The following is an 18,348-nucleotide window of genomic DNA, read 5'->3' on the forward strand; positions in this document are numbered from 1 at the left end:
CTTGGACAGAAAAGGAAATAAAGTACTGATACATGTTACAATATGGATGAACCTTGCTAAATGAAAGACCAGGTACAAAGGACCATTATTGGTACAATCCAATGTATATAAAATATTCAAAATAAGCTAACTAAAGAGACAGAAAATAAGACTGATGGTTGCCTACAGCTGGGAACAGGAGAGTGGTGGGAAACAGGATGTGAATGTTAATGGATATAGAGTTCCATATGGGGCAGTAAAAATCTAAAATGGATTTTGGTGATAGTTTGCACAACTCTGCAAACACTAAAAACCAATGAGCCACATACTATAAAGGGGTATGTAAATTTTATCTTAATAAAGCTTTTTTTTTTTAAAAAAAGAAAGTCAGTTATTAAGCTGCCCCATGAAATCTGAACCATTATATTTTTAAAACTAAAGTCTTCTAAATTTAAATAGTCTCAGTATCTTATAAATATGGCAAGTTCAAACTTCAATATTTATTAAAAGTCATGTCTTGAATTATTCAAGGACAGCATGTCTTTTCTAACATTTTGTGAGAAAGCACCATACAGTATAAATTATACTGAGGAAAAATACTAAAATGTGCCATACTTTGAAATTCACTCACTTAATACCAAAACTCTAAGATAAGCACTGTTTATAGTGTCAAACAAGTCATTTGCTGAGGTAACATATTTACTGTAGTAAAACTAACCCTAAAACTAATTTTCTTTCCACTAATTATGCTGTCTCCTGAAGATGACTGAAGAAAAAATTAGAAAACCTATATTTAAGTTAAAGTCTAGGAATGTCCCTACTTCATTTTTCATCTGTAAATAGCAAAGGATTTTAATAAAGATGAAAATGAAATAAGAATAGGAAGTATTTTTGCCCACGCAAACATTATTAAAAAATTTTTTACTGCTTGTTATATTTTAATGTTTTAACAATGAAAATAAACTTTAAATATTAAAAAAAAAATTCCCATAAATTAAAAAGTTGAAATTGCCAAGAATGGTCAGAAAAAGTGTTTTTATTAAACTTCAGAAGCTGCTTTGTGTCCTTACAGAACAATTTTGACCTCTCTGAAAAATCCATGAATTGGTGATACTATAGACAAAAATATAGCTACACAGATTTAGTCATCAGTATACCACTAAACTACACGGAAACGGAAAAATTATGAAGGAAAGGACAGGTTCATAGTTTTTCAACCAGAATTATAACTAATAAAGCAACAATTATAATACCTCTACCATCAGCTTTGAGATTTTCTTGTTGATCATCAATATCTTACCCATTCTAAAAAGTTATCAACTTATCACTATACCATGGAATTGTATCATTTAAAGAAATCATTTTTTAAAGCACTAAAATGCTCACAAAACATTGTTGTGTGATTAAAAACAAGACATAATATGAATGAAATTCATTAAGTACTTACTGTATGTCAGAAATTGTGCTAAGAAACTTATGTCTTAATTGAATTTTAAAACAGTCCTTCAAGAGAGTGTCATTTTATAGGTGAGGAAAATAAGGATTCTCTCTCTCGTAATATCCAAGGTTATAGAACACTAAATAAATAACCTAGGATTTGAGCCTATCCAACCACGCATCCACCCATCCACAAACTATGTGAAAAGCTCTTATGTGCCCAAGCACTCATTTGCACACTAAGATGGTAAATCCAGAGCTCAGATGCTAACTCTTACATATACTCTACACATAGAATTTTTGTTTAAAAATGAACAAATAAAGATGGAGAAGTGTCTCCACCTTGAACCTGAGCTTAGGTTCAGAGGTATCCAAGTAATGCATCACATACAAACTGTGTATTGGCTGGTGCTGGTAGTGCTGGATGAAGACAAAATTTTGTCTGAGTCAGTACTGGCCCTTGGTCTAGTTAAGTTCTATGAATATGCTACTGGAAACGACTTAAATTGTTTTCATTCTGAGGACATAAATGTATAACACAAAACAAAGGTCACTGCCTGTTGTTAAGTGGAACACAGCTTGATTTGAACACTACTCTGGCAGCTCCAGATTTGCAATGTTGACATTAGATGGCATACCCTGGGCAAGGATAGCGGCATAAATTAAAGAGTAAAATATCACCCTCCTGGGACCAAACTGAGCAAAGAAAGTCAACCAGGTAGGAAAAGAAGAGACAAAAGCAGAAGATTTGAGTTTCAGGGAAGCTACTCTAGAACTTTGAGAGCTAAGTATATAAAATATTAAGGAAGAAGGAGGGCCTGCATCTACAAGAGGGGCCAAAAGCCAGTTGACTAATTATTATAATTATTCTTACTCTTTTGTTCCAACTGAAATGGTGAGAAACGAAGGTATGAAAAAACTAGAAGAGAACACTAGAATATTAATAAATCTATCTCTGTGTGGTAAAATTTCAGGTGACTGTTAAAGGTAGTAACACAAAGTTAAATGCCACGCATCTCTGAATTGGGAGTATTTTATTACAGTAAGTAAAATTCAATCGCAGTTCATGAAACCTAAGTTTCAAAAGACATATGTCCAGATTTATTTATATTTATGGTGTCACTTTTGGTTCACCTACATTTTGACAATGTTTCAAAGGTAGGAAGCTCATATGCATTGGCTGACCTGAGTCTTAAAATTAAGGTCTAGCAGACCTAGGTAAAGTGACAATATTGTTGAAGAGGCAGAAATTCTAAGATAAATGATTAGTCTTATCAAATTATTTCTATCAATCACCCACTCTATATAATTGCAGCTTAGAGGGATTCCACACATTAATAAGTTGACTTCCTAAAATGCTCAGAAATACAGAGTTAAGATGCTCCATGCTCCAATAGCCTGTCACAGAAAATGTTTTTCTCAGACAATACAAAAAAGTTCAAGAATATCCTTACCTATAAACTCAAGGTTTTAAATGGAAATAAAATTTGAACATAATCCCAGCTATTAATTCTGAATATTTATTTAGAAAATACATATTTAGAAAACAAGTATCAAAAAGATCTGTTTTTTAGATACTTACCAAAGTCTTAGCTTCTTAACAGTATTCATTTTCATCAGCAATTTTATTGGCAAAAGAAAACTTTAAATTAAGTTATAAATTCAGTCAGACATTTCAAAAAAGGTGTCACATTGTTACCTGGAGATTTGATGTCCAGCATAGAGGAGCAGGGCAGTCAAAAAATATAAATAAAGCTGGACCAGATGCTGCCTGGGTAAGGTAAGTAACACAACACTTAAGATATAACCTGCAGCAGAAATTAAGAGAGAGATTTAAATAAAATACAATTCTAATTTAATCCCCCAATTAATTACACTAGAAAAGAGCTTAAAATAAAGTATTTCCCAGTTAGGTTTCAAGAACTTCTGACATTTTTTTATTTTACTACCAAAGTTCACTCAGTACCCTTAATATCATAATGGATTTGTTCTTGTTGAAAATATACATCATTTGTAATTTTCTGTGTAGATTTTTCTACTTTATGATCAAATACTGCACACCAAGGTGCAACTTGATTCCTGTCATCATCTATCTTTCCTCAATATCTACTTATTTGTTTTACATCAATTCTCTCATCTCTCTAGTCGCCAAGGAAGAAATGGGAGTCTCAATGTCTTTTTCTAAGGCTATCCCATTCGTTACTCTGACTCCAGATCCTTGCTCTTCTACATCTCCTTCAAATTACTCTGCTTGACACCAGTCCTCGCCTTTCTTTCAAAGGATGTGCAGAGCTCTCCCCCATCTTGGAAACAACTTCTCCTTCACAGTGATTTCTCTCCTTTTCCTATTAGCTATCTTTCTCGTTCCACTGAAAGATGTTTCAAACCAGCTGTATCCAAGGTTTCTAGTTTCTGACCATATATTTCTCCCTCTACGATCTATAAATTCCCTTTACTCTCACACTTGAAGTCACTACTGTCTTCTTGTCAAATTAATATAGCCTGCTTATTGTTGGTCACACATCTAAAGCAACACCCTTAATACTCTATTATTCTCTGGCTCTGTGAAATGCATTTCCTTTTATTCTCTAACTTTCCTCCCCTTCACTTTCTTTTCACACTTTCCAATGAACACTGGAAATCTGATCCCCAAATAATTGCTTTTCTCTCTATAAAGGATCTGACACAAAGAATTTATTTTGTTGCTTTGAGTATTGACATCCCTTTCCAGATACATATTACCAATAAATAGCTACCAAAACCTACTGCATATGCAAAATCATATGCTTATTTCTTATTCTAAGTGGACATCTTATATAGCCCACTTAAATGTCCTCATATTCAACAAGCACAAACTAAGCTCCATTTCTTCTCCCTCAACAAGGTAGCTCAATCTTTTTTACTCCCCAAAATCCCTCTCACTCCTACTCAAAACCTGACTTCTGAGCATGTGCACCACTATTCACTCTAGGATTAGCCAAAGAACCCACGAAGACAACACTTTTCCAACTGAGGAACTCATATCTAGCTGGGACTAGAAATAAGCAGAAGGACCTCAGAATGCAGCACAATAAGCACCATAGTGGTGTAAAGTGAGTGCCTTGGGTCATGGAGGAACACAAACACCAGACCAGGATGATCAAAAGGCAGTGCAAAGTGAAGACAGAGACCTGTAGTGGAAACTGAGATTACCCTGGCAACCAAAAATGAAAACTGAACACAAATTCTGGGGAATTTCAACACTTAAAGAAGTTTAAAGAGAAAAAAAAAAAAAAGAAAAAAGAATCAAAAGAGACCAAAGAGGAAAAAAATCTGGGGGTGGAGGAGGATTGGGGGGGGGGGCCTTTCCAGAAAAAAAAATGTGGTCAATGGCTTCAAAAACATAAGAAAAGTCCGCAGGATGAGGATGCCAATGAAGTCTGAATTTTACATTTTATGTTACTAATGATTTCAGTGATGGCACTTTCAAGAGAATGTTCATATTCAATAGCAATAAAAAAGACAAAATGCCGAGGCACCAACAAAAATGTCCAACACCTATATGAAAAAAACTGTAAGGCACTCAAGGACTCAAAGTAGATCTTGACCACAGGAAGGCTTTATGTTTTCTTGCACAGAGAACAACACCCCTATACTATCACTTCACCAGAACTTAAAATTATAAATAATAGTGCCATTTCAATAAAATTGTCAATAGGACTTTTTGTTAGGGTAACAGGACTGATAAGTTCATGTAGAGATATAAAAGCACTGAAGAGGAAATAAAGAAAAACAAAGGGACTAATCCTATCAGTAAAATATAATCTAAATCCTTAATAAATAAGAGTATGCTAATAGTCCACAAATAGGCACATATACTACAGGAAAAGGGGAAAGGTTTGGAATGAAACAAAACATATGTGAGAATTTAGTATATTATAATCATTGGGGAAAAGATGGGCTAAATTAATAAATAGGTGGAACTTCAGAACAGTTATTTAAATTAAAATTTATTTCTAAAAATTAAAATATCTATAAAACAATGGTATATGCAGATAAATTTCAAGTGGACAAGAGATTTAAACATAAAAATTAAAACAATAAAAGTAATAAGATAAAATATAAGAGAATTCTTTATTAACTGAAGAAGGAGGAAGGCTTTTCTAATTGATTAAATTCTAAAACTTAAAGAAAAAAAACATTCACTCAGAATCTTCAGATTTGCCAAAATGGAAAGTATCAACAAACAAAAACAAAAACAGTACAAAACTTTATTTCATGATTATTTAAAAGCAGTAGTTTTGGCTCCAAGATACATAAACAAAATCAAGGTATAGAGGTAACATCTGTTACAAAAAACGGAAAATACATATTTATATTTACTTATATACACATAAAAATATCTCGAGTTATACACAAAGAAATAATAATAGCTACTTGTTGGGGCTCATACTGAGAACTTAGTGGATGAGGAACAGAGATAGGAAAGAAATACTTTCTTATGTTTTGGTTTTTGAAAACAAAAACATTACTATTTTAAAAATTAAGAACTTTAACAAAAGCATTTTATAAATATTAGATAATACTTTAACAAAGGTTACTCCAAAAAATTGTTCAAGCTGAAAATATCTGTTCATATCTGAGGTTAGTGGTAAAAGTAATGATAAGAGATTGGGTTTACTCTACCATGACATGTAATAAGTGTCTCTTAATAAGGTTCAGTTGAGTTCCCAAAGTTATAAGCTAAAGTATGAATTTCAACTCTACCATTCAACCCATTTAATTTCTAAAATTAGTGTATCTAGTTCTTAGTCAGATATTTTTATAATAAATATTTCAATCTTTTCAGAAATCATATATGATAAGCACATTTTTAAAACTAAAGTGTGAATTACTTTGCTGAGTAAGCTAAATATCTAAGTATCCAATTGTTCTCCTACTACTGACTGGAATTACTTTCCATAAATTGGCTAACATAAAAGCCTTTAATAAAGGGCTCAGAATTATAGTAAAAGAACCTTCTCATTTCTCAGATTCTTCCAAGGTAGTGCACCTGCAAGGGATGAGTTTACTGAACCCTAATGTTCTACTTCTAGTGTAACCTCTTTTCTACTAACACCATACTTCTTCCTACAATAGCTTAGCTGGTACCCTCTGTAAGGCATTTTCAGGGCTAAGGTTCATCTCAAAAAATCCTCTACAGATAAAAGGTATACTTGCAGTAGCATGATGAGTAATTCCAATTATAAAAATATTAACATCAAACTGCTATAATATTCAAAACATACAGAGTTATGTAACAGAAATGTTAATAAGAATGTAATGCTCATTACATGTAAACTAAAAATTGACTAAAACCTAAGGGTACTGACTTATTCTAGATCAATTTAACTTTCATGCCTGTGTTTCTTTACTTTAATTCCTTTAATCTCTCATCATTGTCCTTACCACTAACCTCAAAGCATATAAATTATAACTCCAGAAAGTTGTTGTTTTTTTTTTTGTTTTGCTTTGTCTTTTTGATACAGGCTCTGGCTATGCTGCCCAGGCTAGCCTCACATCTTATCATAGCACAACTTCCTATGTTTCGTTTAATTGAAATTAATGCTCTTTCTTTAAATGCAATGTTTCATTTGTCTCAAGGAACAATAAGAAATACTGCATTTTAAACAACTTTCTGAATTACTACCAAATGCGAAAATAAGGACAAATTTGAAGGGACCAAATGCCTGAAAAACTATTTTTTCATTCTTTACATTTAATCATACTAAAACCTAAAATCTTTTCTTCTGCCTTTGGTTTTATCTAATAAAATAAATCCAACACTGCTTGCTTTCTTCTAGTCCTAGTAATTCATATGCAATGGTAAGACAAGAACTATAAACAAGATTCATAAACATTCTTTAATGACTATATCACAGTCATCTTTATGTAACTGAACCTCATTTTACTTAAATTCACAACGCAGAAAGACATACATCAGAATGTTTACAATGAGGTCACAGAAAATGTGATGCAGACACTTACCTACATAATGCATATTAAGAGCCAAATACTTATACTGGAAAAGAGGGTTGTTATTGAGGCTACTTCTTTGGATCTGCTGGAAAAAGGAGCTGACATCCCATCTGTAGAGGACATCCAACAGCATGATGCTGGGTACCCTCAGGGCTACATTCAACACTGCCTCCAGTTTCTCCTTTGCAGCCATGGTTTTTTGTTTTTGTTTTTTTCTTGGAGCAGAACTAAAATAAAGAAGACATATATAAAAATAAATTGGCACAAATAATTTTAAGACATGTTCTTATGAATATTAAGGACTGTCACATACTATATAAAAACTAAGCCAGGCACCATGGCACATGCCTGTAATCCCAGTTATTTGGGTGACTCCTGACTCAAAACTAAAAATAAATAAATAAATGAGACTAGGCATGTAGTTTTATAGCAAAGTACCCCTGGGTTCAATCCCCTATACCACCACAAAAATAAAAAAACAAAAAGCCCACCCCCACCTCCTTAGTCCTATCTCCATGCCTAGCTATGCATGAAATAAACTTGTATTGTGTTTTCACAGTGATATTTTGAGATATGCCCAAACTTAAAATTCTGATTAAAATGTTCAGACCTCAAAACCTATTTTTTTAAAAAGTCACTAACTTCAAATATAGGCACTTAGTAACAAAACTCCCTGTAAGGATACTCTACCTTTTTTCCAATGAATTTGGGGGGAAAAAAATCACTCCTATGCAATTATTGAATTTTTTTTTTAAAAAAGAGAGAAACTTTTGAACATTAGAAAGCTTGCCTAAGCTATTCATCTTACAGTCTATCCTTTTCCTTACTTAAAATCAAAACTGAAGTACTAAATTTAAACTCCAGCAAATTCAATATGAAGATACAGGTAAAAGAAACATTATTTGCAATAATGTTTCCTTAAATCATTAAAGGAAAATTTTAGTCCAAGATTCCCATAATCTCTTTTCAAAGATGGGAAAAGAATGCTTATCAAATTCTTCCCTTGATACACAGACATGCAGGCACATAGAAGAAGCTAGGCACTGGGTCTGCAAGGTCTCTCTGCTTAGAGGTTGATAAGTATTCAGAGAATGGAAAGAAGGAAAAAAGCAAAAGGGTGGGGAGAAAATGAAAAGCAGTTATTAGGATCTTAAAAGGACAATTCAGTATAATCCTATTTCATGTAGTAGAACTACAAATTAATCCAAGAATTATAAGAGAACAAATAAAAGTGGGTAAAGGACAATTTAAAAAGTAAAGATAATTTCTGGATTGTTGGCTCTGACAATATCCTTTTAAGAATTCTGCTAAGAAAGCTAAACACATTTCTAGCTTTGGCAGTAATTTCAGACATTACAGGATAAATGAAAACATTTATTTCTGAAGAAAATTATAGTGACAGATTGCTATGCTATGGTGAAATATTTGTCAGTATTTCCATCTTACCCTCCAATTTTCATAACTTCCTAGCTCAGATTTTGTTGAAACTCAAAAGCATCTGAACTTAGTTTTTTAAAGTTCATATATCAATCATTCCCTTAACCCAAGTGTTTTACATAGGTATATAGTACCAATAATTTGTAAGTAACATTTTTATGGATAAATACAGTAATTTTGCTTACTTTAAAATTTTTTCCTACACAAGAAAGAATAATGTGAAAATCAAAACCAAACAATTGTGTCCCAAGGAGGATATAAAACACTGAAAAATTAAATCTCTAACCAACATTCACTGTAAACTATACCATTTAGAAACCTAAACTACATTTCTGAAAGCTCAGTCTTAAAGTTGACCCTCCATGTCCACATTCTACATCCATGGATTCAACTAATTTTAACTCAAAACTACTGGGGGAAAAAATTATACCTGTATTGAATACACACAGACTCCTTCTTGTCATTATTCCCTAAATGGTACAACACAGCAACTACTTACATAGCACTCATGTTGTACTAGGTGCTAAAAGTAATCTACAGATGATTTAAAGTATACAGGAAGAGGTACATAGGTTGCATGTAATTTATATAAGAATTTTAGGCCAGGAGTACAGACACTTGGGAGGTTAAGGCAGGAGGACTGCAAATTGGAGGCCAGCCTTGGCAACCTAGTGAAAATGAAAAATTAAGAAGGGCTATATAGTTCAGCGGTAAAGTGCCCAAAGTTCAATCCCAAGTACTGCAAAAAAAAAGAAAAAAAGAAAAAGAAAAGAAAAAGGAAGACAGATTTAAGCTTCCACAGATTCTGGTATTTGATGATGGTCCTAAAGCCAATCCTCTGAAAATACTGAGGGACCACCGCATTAAAAATAAAAATTTAAAAATCCTAGGGAAAATATATTAAAATATTCTTTGTAATGTCCCTTTCAAAAGTGGATCTGGGTGATTTTTTTGTTGTTATTTATTTGTTGGTTTGCTAGGTTTTCTAGAGTATCTTTGTTTTATCATGGGAGTAGGATTAAAAAAAGAAATTGATGGTGAAAGTATAATGCACTTAAGCCATTTGGATGACTTCAGAAAATATACAGTAAACAACTATTTACTTTGGTGGTCAAACTGATAACACAATGCCCTCTTGGGAATTTATTTCAAAGTATATGAATAATAGATTTTTTTCACAATCAACCAGCCACTTGTGAAAAATCACCATGTATTGAGAAAATAACATCACTGACAGGCTTTACACTATAATGGAAATGTGTTTTTCCATATTCTAGAATCCAATGTAAACCTCTATTTTTATTTTTGCAAAAAAAGGGGAATCTGTTATGAGTTAATAACTTGCAGTACATATTTATCTCATCTGATTTGGAGTCTTCTTGTTTTTAATGTTTTATAATTTTAAAATGTACTTGCTTTCTCCATTTACAGAGCTTTGAAAGGGGTCAAGAAAAAAAAAAACTAAACAAATAATCAGTCCTGTTTTAGAAATCTGGAGTTAAGCAAGCAGGGGATGACAGCATTTCCCTAATCCTCACAGGGGATCATCTTTATGAAAGAAGGCCATTAGCAGAATGGTACATGTTCCCTCCTAATTTCTACCTAAACTCCTACCTCACAAATATAACAAAAAGAGAAAATAAAACAAAACTCTGGATCTCTAAAGCTGTCAGTACAAAAATATCCAAGAGGACAGATCCTCAAATGCCATAATGGCCCAGTCTACACAAGACTCAAATCTTTAAGGACCTTAGAGATGGGTGCAGTGACACACATCTGTACTCCCCAAAATTTAGAAGGCTGAGGCAGGAGCACTACAAGAGTAGCCTTGGCAACTTAGCAAGTCCCTCTCAAAAACAAAAAGGACTTGGGGTGCAGGATGGGAGGGAAGGGGTTGGCCTAGTGATAGAGTACCCCAGAGGTTCAATCTCACACATATACAAAAAGACCTTGTATAGCAATAAGTATGCTCATTTAATAATGAATTTATTACTAAATGTTTCATTTATTTCTGAGTGGTATTTAAGTAAGAAAATGCAAATAATTTAGTAAAAAAAAACACATTTCCAAACCTCATCATTTTGAACCTAAGTACAAGTACACATGACAGGAGACCATCACAAACACTGCACACTACAGTCTAGTACCACACACCAAACTGATATCTACACAAATCTCTGAAATAGTTATCTTGTTTCCTGAGACAAATTCATTCATTCCTGCCAAATCACTATTATTATATTAACATGAAGTAAAAATGGAATCTTGTTTCCTGAAGAGATTATACCTCTATAATGTTTGATTCAAATCTAATTTATTTAGTTTTTTACCAAATTTAGTGTCAAACAGGGCTAATGAGCATTTTCTAAAGTTGGAGGGAATTCAAAAATTCTCTTAAAACCAAAACAATACCAAATAACCCTAGAAAACAAACAGCAGAGCTTACAGCAATTTTAAAGGTTTGATACAGCCAAAACCAAATTATAAACTTTCTACACTGCTTTACCATCCCCACAAGATCTTAAAATTTTCTCCTTGAACTGTCAAAACTGGGAAAATAAAATAATACTCCAACATGATGTCTCTGCAAGTAATATAAACTAAATGTGACTTAAATATGCTTTACACAGTAAAACAGCTCAAAACAAATAACAAAAACATTTCTTTCCAGAAACCATAGGAAAGGTTCAATAAATGCTGCCCAGACAGACAAGACCTTAACAATTTCAAGAGATTACTTTCCCAGACTTGGTAACAGCAATGGTACTTACAAACACAGTAATGTCTTGTATAAGTATAATGTCCAGTTTACCATTCAGATTTGTGGGTTAGGAAACACAAGGACCCTCTTTCTATAATTTCCTGAGTATCACATTTTGGTTTCTGAATGTGAAGAAATCAAACAAACCATCCTAAACAATTTAAAAAAGGTAGATTTTTAAAGTCACAGTTGGTCTCCGCTGAAAACACATGTTAAATAAGAAACAGAAATGGAAAATATGATCTTACCAAAAAAATTAACAGTATCCCACATCTCCTAAACTCCCTTTTAAAAAGACAAAGCAGAAATAAGACCGACACAAGATTCAATGTAAGGCTACTAACAATTTAGATAATTAGATAATTGATAATATAGGCAAATTAGACTGGAAGTTTCTACACCCTTTTCCCACACCAAAAGGAAAAAAAAAAAAAAGTCATTTATCATTAATCTCCTTGCTTTGTCCCAACCTGTTAAAAAAAGAAAATTCTACCATCAACCAAACTGATCTTTTTTTAAAATATTTTTTTAGTTATAGATAGACAATACCTGTATTTTATTTTATTATTATTATTATTATTTTAATGTGGTGCCAGGTATGGAACCCATTGCCTCACACATGCTAGGCAAGCGCTCTGCCATTGAGCCACAACCCAGGCCCCCAAACTGATCTTAAGAAACAGATTTTTCTGACTGTCCATCTGTTAGGATGATAAGACCTGAAAATGTAAGAGTAAAGATAAAGCCTAAACTCAGCCCAGAACTGAGATATCAAGAAAGAGAACGCACTTCTTACATAAGCATTGGCACATGTTTTAAATATAGCTGGTCCTCCCCACTCCCACTCGTTGCTAGCTAACTTTATATATACCTGAATTCCATATAAACTACTAGCAATTCTGTGATTTCTTATCATCTCCCAGTACGTCAAAGAGTCCGCCCTGAAATACAAGGGCCATTTTTTAATTTAAGGATCAGACAGAAAATAAAAAGTGCTACCTCTGCCATCGGGCGCTCAGCTTGGGTCACGACTGCAGCACCGACAGCTCATCCTTTTGGGCATGATTCAAGATTCAACAGAACTGCACACTCCGTATTTTAAAAAATAAAAAAGACACAGTCCTCCTTTCCTTTCAGACTAGTTTCCTGTTTACTGCAGACTCTGATGCAAAGCCATCCATTAATCTTTGATGCTTTCTCATTGCGAAGGCCCCTTCCTCTCCCCGCACCTCCTCCCCCCACGCCTGCTGATCTCAGATGCGCTTGAACTATAGTAACCCCAAGCCAGCTCGCGGCAAGCAGGCAGCGCAGCAGCAGCAGCAGCAGCAGCAGCAACAACGCGGCTGCGGCCGCCCCGGGGCTAGGGGATTACGTTCAGCAAAAACTCTGCCAGGAAAGAGGCCCGGGAGCCCCCCTCCTGTCTAGCCAAGGGTGCAGGCTCTGCCGCGCCACACAACAAAAGGCCTGCGACTAAGATGCGAGCAAAGTTCATAATTTCCGTACAGACTGGGTACTCATGCCACAAGGGAGGGCTTAAATCTCGGGGTTCTTGGGTGTGCAAAGCAGAAATGGAGAGGGAGGCCCGAGGAACAGCCAGCACGAGAGGAAACCGAGGGTACAAAAAGAAAGGCATGAGCAGCAGCTCTCTTACTGTTAAAAAGGGGTGGGGGGGGGGTACTGACAGACGGGATGCAAAGCGACGGGTCCCCACTCTTGGCAGGCCTGTCTGCACCCCTAATTCTTAAGCTGCCTGGACGCGTGCAGTCTGGGGCTGGGTACACGAATGAAGGGCAAAGGCGAAGGTAGAGAGGGAGGGAAGCCTGGAGGCAAAGTGGACAAAGATGCTGAGAGGTAAAGTTGGAAACAGAATCTGCAGAAAAGGAGCTGGGAACGGGTAGTTCAGGAAAGGAGTTGGAAAAGGCCTTGAAATGGACTGCTGGAGAGGCTAACGGAGAGAACCCAGAGTGAGGGCATCTCAGGAATGTGAGGGGCATCTCCAGGCGCTGGAGAGGCGAAGAGATGCGAGGGTGGGGAGGCTGCGGCCGCGGCCTCGGAGAGGGAGGAGGGGGCCCCGCGCTGGGCTCCGGGAGGGAAGCAGAGTCGGAAGGGGCCGGTCGGGGCCCTGGGACCGCGGGAGGGGCTGAAGGATGAGAGGCATGGGGCGCGGGTTTAGAGGAGAGGTGGACCCCGCAGAGGCCAGGAAGAGGAGGAGGGAGGTGAGCCGGGAAGGAGCGAAGGGGGAGAAGAGGAAGGAGCGGGCGACCGGATGGGGGAGGGGAGGGGAGACCAGGGAAGCGGGCGGGGGCGCTGGGATGCGATGGGGCTGGGCGGCACAGTCACCTCTGGCTGCAGCCTCCCTCCCAGCGGGATGGCGCTGCTGGCTGACAGTCTCCGCAACTCCCCGGCTCTCTTGCCTGCCCTCCTGTCCTCTCCAGGCGGTGGCGGAGGGGGCCGGGACGCCGCGGCTCACAGCGGCGGCTCTTCGGCGCCGGGCCTTGGTTGCGGCTTCTTGGGAGGCGGAGGCAGCGGCGGCGGCAGCGGCCCAGCCCGTGCGGTCACCATCGTCCGTAGCGGCAGGCGCTCACCGGCTGAGCCCCTTAGCAGCCGGCGGCGGCAGCGGCAGCCATGGCCTCCTGCGCTCGCTCCTCCCGCCCCCGGCGCTCTGCGGTGGCTGGCCCGGCTCCCGCGCTCTGCGCCTGCGCGCGGCACCGCCAGCGCGGCGCGCCCCGCGCCCCGCCCCCCGCGCGCCCACGCTCACTCACAATCGCGCGCTGGGTGGTTCCCGTGCCGCCTGCGGTACCCGGGCGGGAGACACAAGCTTCTCCCGACCTACACAGCCGGCTGGGGCAGCTATGGAGACGCGTACCACGGCGACACCGGTACCGCACTGTGACACGCGCCATTCTGACACACGTGCTCTCGCACACTGCCCAAACACCAAGAGCCGCACGCGCTCACACCCACGCTCACCTGCCGGGACCACGTGGGAGAGAATGTGAAGGGCTGGTCCATTCCCGGTGCAATCTCGGTAACAAAGATGCATGCAAGAATTTTTTTTTTTTTTTTTAGACTCCCTCTCTCATAAGACTAGACTATCAACGCCCTTGGGACCATGTCCGTGATCACTCAGCAGGGCCCACTACCGAAGGGGCACTCAATAAACCTCTGTGAAATAAGAGCTTGAATGATGGAGCTGAATAAATGAGTTGCAATTGTTCACTGAGTATCTTTTGTTTGAACACTCTGATTCCTGTGTTTGGTTCAAATAATTTCACTATAGTATGAAATCATGTTTGTGGGTTTGTCTTGTCTGTTGGTACAAGTCTAAAAACTGATTGGTGTACACATACTCTCCTCAACATAGAGGAAATCCATTTGTTCTGCTCAAACAATAATGAGCATTCCTACCATAAATGTCAGTGCTATTAGGGCCTGAACCTTGCCCACAATGCTAGCCTGAAGCGTGTTGTGTTACGGAACACATCAAGGATGTCACTAGTTGCTGGGCTTTAGCAAGACTTCTAGATCTATTGCCTAGCCTCACCAGGATCTTCCACAATCCCTCCACTGTTGTTGCTATTTTTTGGATAGTCCTTGGAGAGCAGGTTTCCACTAGAAACTAGTGTGACCTGTCCTCTGCACTATAAATGGCACTTCCCCTCAATTCTGAACATCCTATGTCTTGCCAAAGTTGTATAAGCAAGCTCTACATAAATAGAAAATGTGATCCTATAGGAATCAGTCAACCAGATTCAGAGTAACTTGCCTTCTACCAGCTGGACAGCTCTTAGAAATCAAGTTTTAAATATTTTGAGAACTGTGTTCATCACTCTTTATAACCACCTTTTTATCCAGATGCCTTAGACCACTTTAAGATAATCATTAAGCCTGTCATATCACAAAGAGGCAGTTTTATGAGTCTTTATATAGCCTAGTAAGAAATTACAGAGGCTACATGACTAATGATTGGAATAGGAAACTGCCCAAGATAGCAAGGCCTTCACCTTCATTCCTTCTGTTTTAACAATTTTACTATTGCAGTTCAAGAAGACAGAAGGTCAGAAACAGATTACAAAGAAATCATATATAACACTAAATCATCATTTGATTTATTTATCATTCTTAGTTAGATTGAAGAATCTTGAAAATATTACTTTAGTATTGTCATTGGATTTGTAATTTATTTAAATGGAGGAGAGGCCTGTCTCAGTTCTCACCGCTTTAAAAACACTCTCTGTAGGTCCTTGTAAAAGCAGGAAACAGTCACCTATCATTTTACCTTTGAATTTTACAGCAGCTATCTATAAATGCTGAAGTTCAAAACAATGTGTAAAGAAAATTACTCTGGTAATTAAAGGGTTACTGCTATTATGTTGCTGCTAATCCAGTTTTGGGAAAGCACCACAGTGCAGAAGCAATTAACCAAATCAAACTGAAAAAGAAAAGACAAGGAAAGAAGAAGGGGGGCAGGGGTGTGGAGAGTGGGCCACTCAAACAGAAGAGAGCAAGCCGAGAGAGAGAAGTAGAACTACTTCCTGGAGATACCCAAACCCACCCCAGTCAGGAAAACACAGGAGCTAAACTTACTGCAAATACTTAAAACAAACTTAAGGAATTGCCCAAATGCCACAGCTTGGTCATAAAAGGAACTAGCCCAGGTTTCTAGAAGGAAAGAAGTGTTAAGACTGGGAAATGGCAGTGATTTTAAAAGGTCTGATTTTAAAAACCAAGTTTATGCATTCAGGATTCCCAAGGTTATCTTCCTTTCTCATAAATGCATGTGACATGTGATCTCATGGCACACAAGCTTAGTGTCTGACTCCATAAATGCGTCCAACATTAAGTCAAAAGTCAGACCTGGTGTGGTGGCACATGACTGTAATCCCAGCAATCGGGAAGCTGAGGCAGGATGGATCAAAAGTTCAAGACCAGCCTCAGCAAATTAGGCCTTAAACAACTTAGCAAGACCCTATCTCTCAAAAAAAAAAAAAAAACGACTGGGGATGTGGCTCAGTGAGAAAGTGCCCCTGAATTCAATCCCCAGCCAAAAAAAAAGGAAAAAGAAAAAGAAAAAAAAAAAAAAAAAAGGAAGTTTAACACAGTGTGAATTTGCCACAATTCCAGTCAGTCCAAAGAACTAGTTCCTGAAATACTTACAGAACCAACTATTACAGATAATCAATAGTCTCTCTCTCTCTCTCTCTCTCTCTCTCTCTCTCTCTCTCTCCTCTTTTTTTTTATGCAAATCTGCAGGTAATTGGTGGTCAGCTCTGTATGCACTGGCTTCTGGACCCAGAGACAAGATCTCCTAAAACAGAATCACAGGATGAAACCAAAATCCAAAAAATGTGGATAGCCTTCATTGAGAATATTGGGGCAAAAAGAATTTCCATGTATCAATTCATTCCCTGCTTTCTTCATCCCTAATATTTTCTGAGCATTTTGAGGTTTTTCTCCAATTCAGATAACTGGACATTCAAAAAGATTCATTTCAGTAATCAACTGTCTAGAACAGTCTGAAAGGACCCATTCAACCTGGCTACCCTCATGATCTGATTTTAAAAACCAAGTTTATAAAGAAAATTGTAGTTCTGTTAGACAACACAGTGTGATAAAGGAAAATTTACTCTTTCATATATATTGTATATATGAAAATATATGGATATATATATGAAAACAGCTTAACTCACATAATATAGAATCCACCTATTCTAAAGTGTATACAATTCAGTGATTTTTAATATGTTCAGAGTTGTACAACCATTACCATAATAAATTTTTAGAACATTCCATCCTAACTTCCCCCTCAGAGGGTAATGTATCCATTAACAGCACTATCTCTCCCTTCCCCTTAGGCTCTAAGCAATCACTAATCTTTCTGTCTTCATAAATTTGCCAGTTCTGGACTTTTCATCTAAGTAGAATCATATACTATGTACTCACTTGTATTCAGTTTATTTCACTTAGTGTAATATTTTTGAGATCCATCTATGTGTAGTCTTATGAATACTTAATACTTGATTTTTTTTTTTTTTTGCTTGCCAAATACAATTTTATTGTATGGATGTACCACATTGTATTTATCCATTCATCAGGTGATGAACATTTAGTTTTTTTTTTTATCTCTGGAGCTTTAACAAATAATGCTGCTATGAACATTAGTGCATAAATTTTTGAGTATCTTAAGCCTATACTTAACAGAATTACTGGGTCATATGGTGACTTTATTTTTAACTTTTTTTTTTCTTTCTTTGACACTGGGGATTGAACCCAGAGGTTTAACCACTGAACCACATCTCAGTCCTTTTAATTTTTATTCTGAGAGAGGCTCTCACTAAGTTGCTTAGAGCCTTGCTAAATTCCTAAGGCTGATCTTGAACTTGCAATCCTCCTGTCTCAGCATCCTCAGCAGCTGGGATTACAGGCGTGTGCCACTGTGCCCAGCTATGTTTAACTTTTTAAAAAACTGCCAGACTGTTTTCCAAATCAACTCCTCCATTTTACATTCCCACCAGCACGGTAAGAGAAGAGATTCATTCACTCCTAGATTCAGTTACCTCCTACCTGTTAGCTGTGGGACCGTGGGCCAACTTACAAACACCTCCATTTGTCACCTGTAAAACAAGAAGGATAGTAGTATCTACTTCACTTGGTTTTTATGAAAAATAAATGCAATGAGATGTGCTAATATTCCTCATACAAAGTAAGCCCTCCCTAAATGTATTAGTTCTCCTTCT

At 37.3% G+C, this 18,348-nt stretch overlaps 1 protein-coding gene across 1 annotated transcript in view; it reads right to left on the reverse strand.

The window, feature by feature from the left end:
- The window catches only part of Rnf145 (ring finger protein 145), a 38,831-nt gene extending 24,687 nt beyond the window's left edge, over positions 1-14,144 (reverse strand). The window contains exons 1-3 of the mRNA XM_026395377.2: positions 13,952-14,144; positions 7,423-7,640; positions 3,116-3,224 (exon numbers count right to left, since the gene is read on the reverse strand). Coding sequence (XP_026251162.1) covers positions 3,116-3,224; positions 7,423-7,606 — 293 coding nt within the window. The 5' untranslated portion in view covers positions 7,607-7,640; positions 13,952-14,144. The remainder of the gene's footprint in view (positions 1-3,115; positions 3,225-7,422; positions 7,641-13,951) is intronic.
- Between the last annotated feature and the right edge of the window lie 4,204 nt (positions 14,145-18,348).

The sequence above is a fragment of the Urocitellus parryii genome, chromosome 1 (assembly GCF_045843805.1).
Source record: "Urocitellus parryii isolate mUroPar1 chromosome 1, mUroPar1.hap1, whole genome shotgun sequence".
NCBI classification, from domain to species: Eukaryota; Metazoa; Chordata; class Mammalia; order Rodentia; family Sciuridae; genus Urocitellus; species Urocitellus parryii.